This window comes from Branchiostoma belcheri, unplaced genomic scaffold (genome assembly GCF_001625305.1).
Source record: "Branchiostoma belcheri isolate BF01 breed outbred unplaced genomic scaffold, Haploidv18h27 scaffold26, whole genome shotgun sequence".
NCBI lineage: Eukaryota > Metazoa > Chordata > Leptocardii > Amphioxiformes > Branchiostomatidae > Branchiostoma > Branchiostoma belcheri.
In genome coordinates this window covers 1,792,301-1,794,910 of record NW_017803865.1, presented here as the reverse complement: position 1 = coordinate 1,794,910, position 2,610 = coordinate 1,792,301, and the positions used below count along the sequence as shown (strand labels likewise).

At 43.1% G+C, this 2,610-nt stretch overlaps 2 protein-coding genes across 7 annotated transcripts in view; both read left to right on the top strand.

The window, feature by feature from the left end:
• LOC109471960 (CUB domain-containing protein 2-like) overlaps positions 1-1,701 on the top strand; it is a 4,616-nt gene extending 2,915 nt beyond the window's left edge. The window contains exons 7-8 of the mRNA XM_019771508.1: positions 1,230-1,316; positions 1,580-1,701. Coding sequence (XP_019627067.1) covers positions 1,230-1,316; positions 1,580-1,582 — 90 coding nt within the window. The 3' untranslated portion in view covers positions 1,583-1,701. The remainder of the gene's footprint in view (positions 1-1,229; positions 1,317-1,579) is intronic.
• A 95-nt stretch (positions 1,702-1,796) lies between these two features.
• Positions 1,797-2,610, top strand: part of LOC109471933 (acid-sensing ion channel 1-like) — a 13,794-nt gene continuing 12,980 nt past the window's right edge. For 2 of the 6 annotated variants that reach the window (XM_019771434.1, XM_019771439.1), the window contains exon 1: positions 1,797-2,312. The gene's annotated coding sequence lies outside the window, so the exon portion shown is untranslated. Of the gene's footprint in view, positions 2,340-2,610 lie in introns of all 6 variants that reach the window. The other 4 variants (XM_019771436.1, XM_019771437.1, XM_019771435.1 and 1 more) reach the window with 4 other exon arrangements.

The following is a 2,610-nucleotide window of genomic DNA, read 5'->3' as shown; positions in this document are numbered from 1 at the left end:
AGCCGTATTGGGTTTCCCCCCTCATGTACATGTTGGAGTGCAAAGAAATAAAACAAAAGAAAAATAGAACGTTGATGAACCACCTGGTGCAGGTATCCCGAGGAGTACGATAACTTCCTGGACTGTACCTGGACCCTGCCGGCCACAGGTGTTCCCGTCACCGTCACCTTCACAGACTTCCAGACGGAAACGTCATTCACCGGGCTCACCACCTGTCTGTACGACTGGGTGGACATGTACGAGGACGGGACGCAACTGGGTATGGAGTTTTAAAAACCATAATGATGCTTATCATTTAAATGGAAACATTATGACAAGTATCTAGAAGATTTCACATTTGGTTTAATATACATGGCTTTCATTCATTCATTCAATCATTCATTCATTCATAGCAACTAGCTGGTGTTACCAATACAATAGATCAATCCTCTAGCTTTAGATAAAAGGGCTTGATTTTAAGGGTAGATATAATTTTTAGCTGGAGTTCAAAGGTTCAATCGCCCGGTCTGTTTCGCCCTGCATGTGCAACAGGTCGCTGGTGTGGCACGGAGAAGCCGGATGACGTCACGAGCACGAAATCCCTGAGAATCCGGTTCCGGAGTGACGGCAGTGTGGGAGACCGGGGGTTCCGGTTTGTCTACGAGTACCGGGTGAGCGTCATTTACGTCATCCAACGTCATCAACACCTCCTGTTTTCTAGTGCAGCACAGTTAACCCTTGTCCTGCTGGCATTCCTGGCACAATATTTTTCAATAATTTTATGTCTTAATTAGATCATAAACCCCCAAATTTTTTTTGCCCTGCAGTGGCATAGTTACTTCCGCATTTGTTGCGTTTCGCTGCGGTGTGATGCGTTGCTCGAGAAATACCCCCAAATCGTACCTATACAGGGTGTTATATAGATGGTACTGTATGTGCCGCGCAACATATGTTGCGCACAGCAGGACAAATATTAATAGTACTTTCTTTTGAGAAGTCATAGATAAGAATTCATTCGCATTTTGTATAAATAAATGTTGCATTCCAAAACGCGGTACATTCCAGTACAAAAACAGTACATGTAGATCTTGGACCTATGAAATAAGTGATTCAAAACTATAGACTGGTTTCCAAGTATCTGTGTTACTTATTATGTTAGCCTATGTGTTGCTCTTTAGTTTCCCCTCATACACATGTATATAACAACACTTGTACTACTTTTATGCCTGATGTTAAACACCTGTCTTCAGCAACCAGATGAAACCACAACCTCCTCTCCATCCAAACTCCCCGAGCTCGAACCAACACAGATTCCATCGGAGGAGACAACATCCAAGGTAAAATCACTCCAAATATATGACTCGCGTTGAACAATACTACTGAAATTGTATTGCATATTGCACTTTAGATGTAAAGAAATCTTCTCTATTCATAATAACTTTTTGTAACTTTGTTTGGGATGCTCTCCTTACGTATCGTACATCATTCGTGACAAAAGATTGCCAAAACTGAGAAATCGACTTTTAACATTTAAAGCAACAAGCGTACGCGTTTTGATAATTAGTCGATGATGCCATAATATGTGTTCTTTTGGTTTCAGTAATAGCATTTGTTCACTGATCCGGAGCACGGATGGACGAAGAGGCCAAGACGACTCTAAACCAATCGGTCGAAACACACTAACAGTAATAGCGACAATAACAGATCAATAAAAGTGGACAACATATTGTTATGACTTGATTGGTGATTTCCACTATTTTGGCTTAATTACATGTCAATAACTTAGTAATCAAGCCCCTCTAAAAGTCTCTAAAGAGCACAACAGGAAGTTGTCCACAGATTGTCCACACTGATCACATCTGTTATTCATTCACATGTGAATAAAGGAGATAGTCCCTAGTCTCTATCAGCTCAGTTGTAGTGGTAAGCTTGTTGTTATAGTAGAGAGATGAACATTATTTCATGCTGGAACCGCCCTAGAGGCGTCGCCAAGACAACCAGGGTTTTCATGGGAGTACAACAAACGACCTGGTAAGTTTTCCCTGACTTGCTTAAGCTTGCAGACTTGCTTGCACAGCCGAACGCCTGGCTGATTCGCCAACAAACCTGGATACGCCGGACTTCGCGCTTGAGCTGCGCACAAAGGCGGTGGTTTTAAAATCCGTTCAGGTGTCACTGGGAGCGGTTGCGGTCCTTTCAGAAAAATATCCAAACGTGTCCTTCTGTGCGGCGGTACATCACTGGGCAAACACGGGGCTCCGGCCTGCTGAAGTCGCTGACACTTACCAGCGCGGGAGTTAACACACTGACTGCCAGACTACGTCAGTCTACATGTAGGTTTGTAACTAGCAAACGTTATGGTAAGGAAGGGGGTTGTTGACTACAGCGCTATAATTGCTTATGTGAGATTCACATGTACGGTAAGCTCCTGAGCGCAGAAAATGGAGGATGGGAAGGTGTTCAATCGCCACAAGATTACTTAAAAGTCCAGCTTTAGGTTAAAAGCCTTTAATGCACAGTCTACTTTTCTTGTCAAGATTGGTGAGTAACCAGTTAAACACACCCTTTTCCAGGAGATGTGGGGTGGATGAGGTGAATGTGGCATTCTTCAATTCATACATGCGTCTTTGT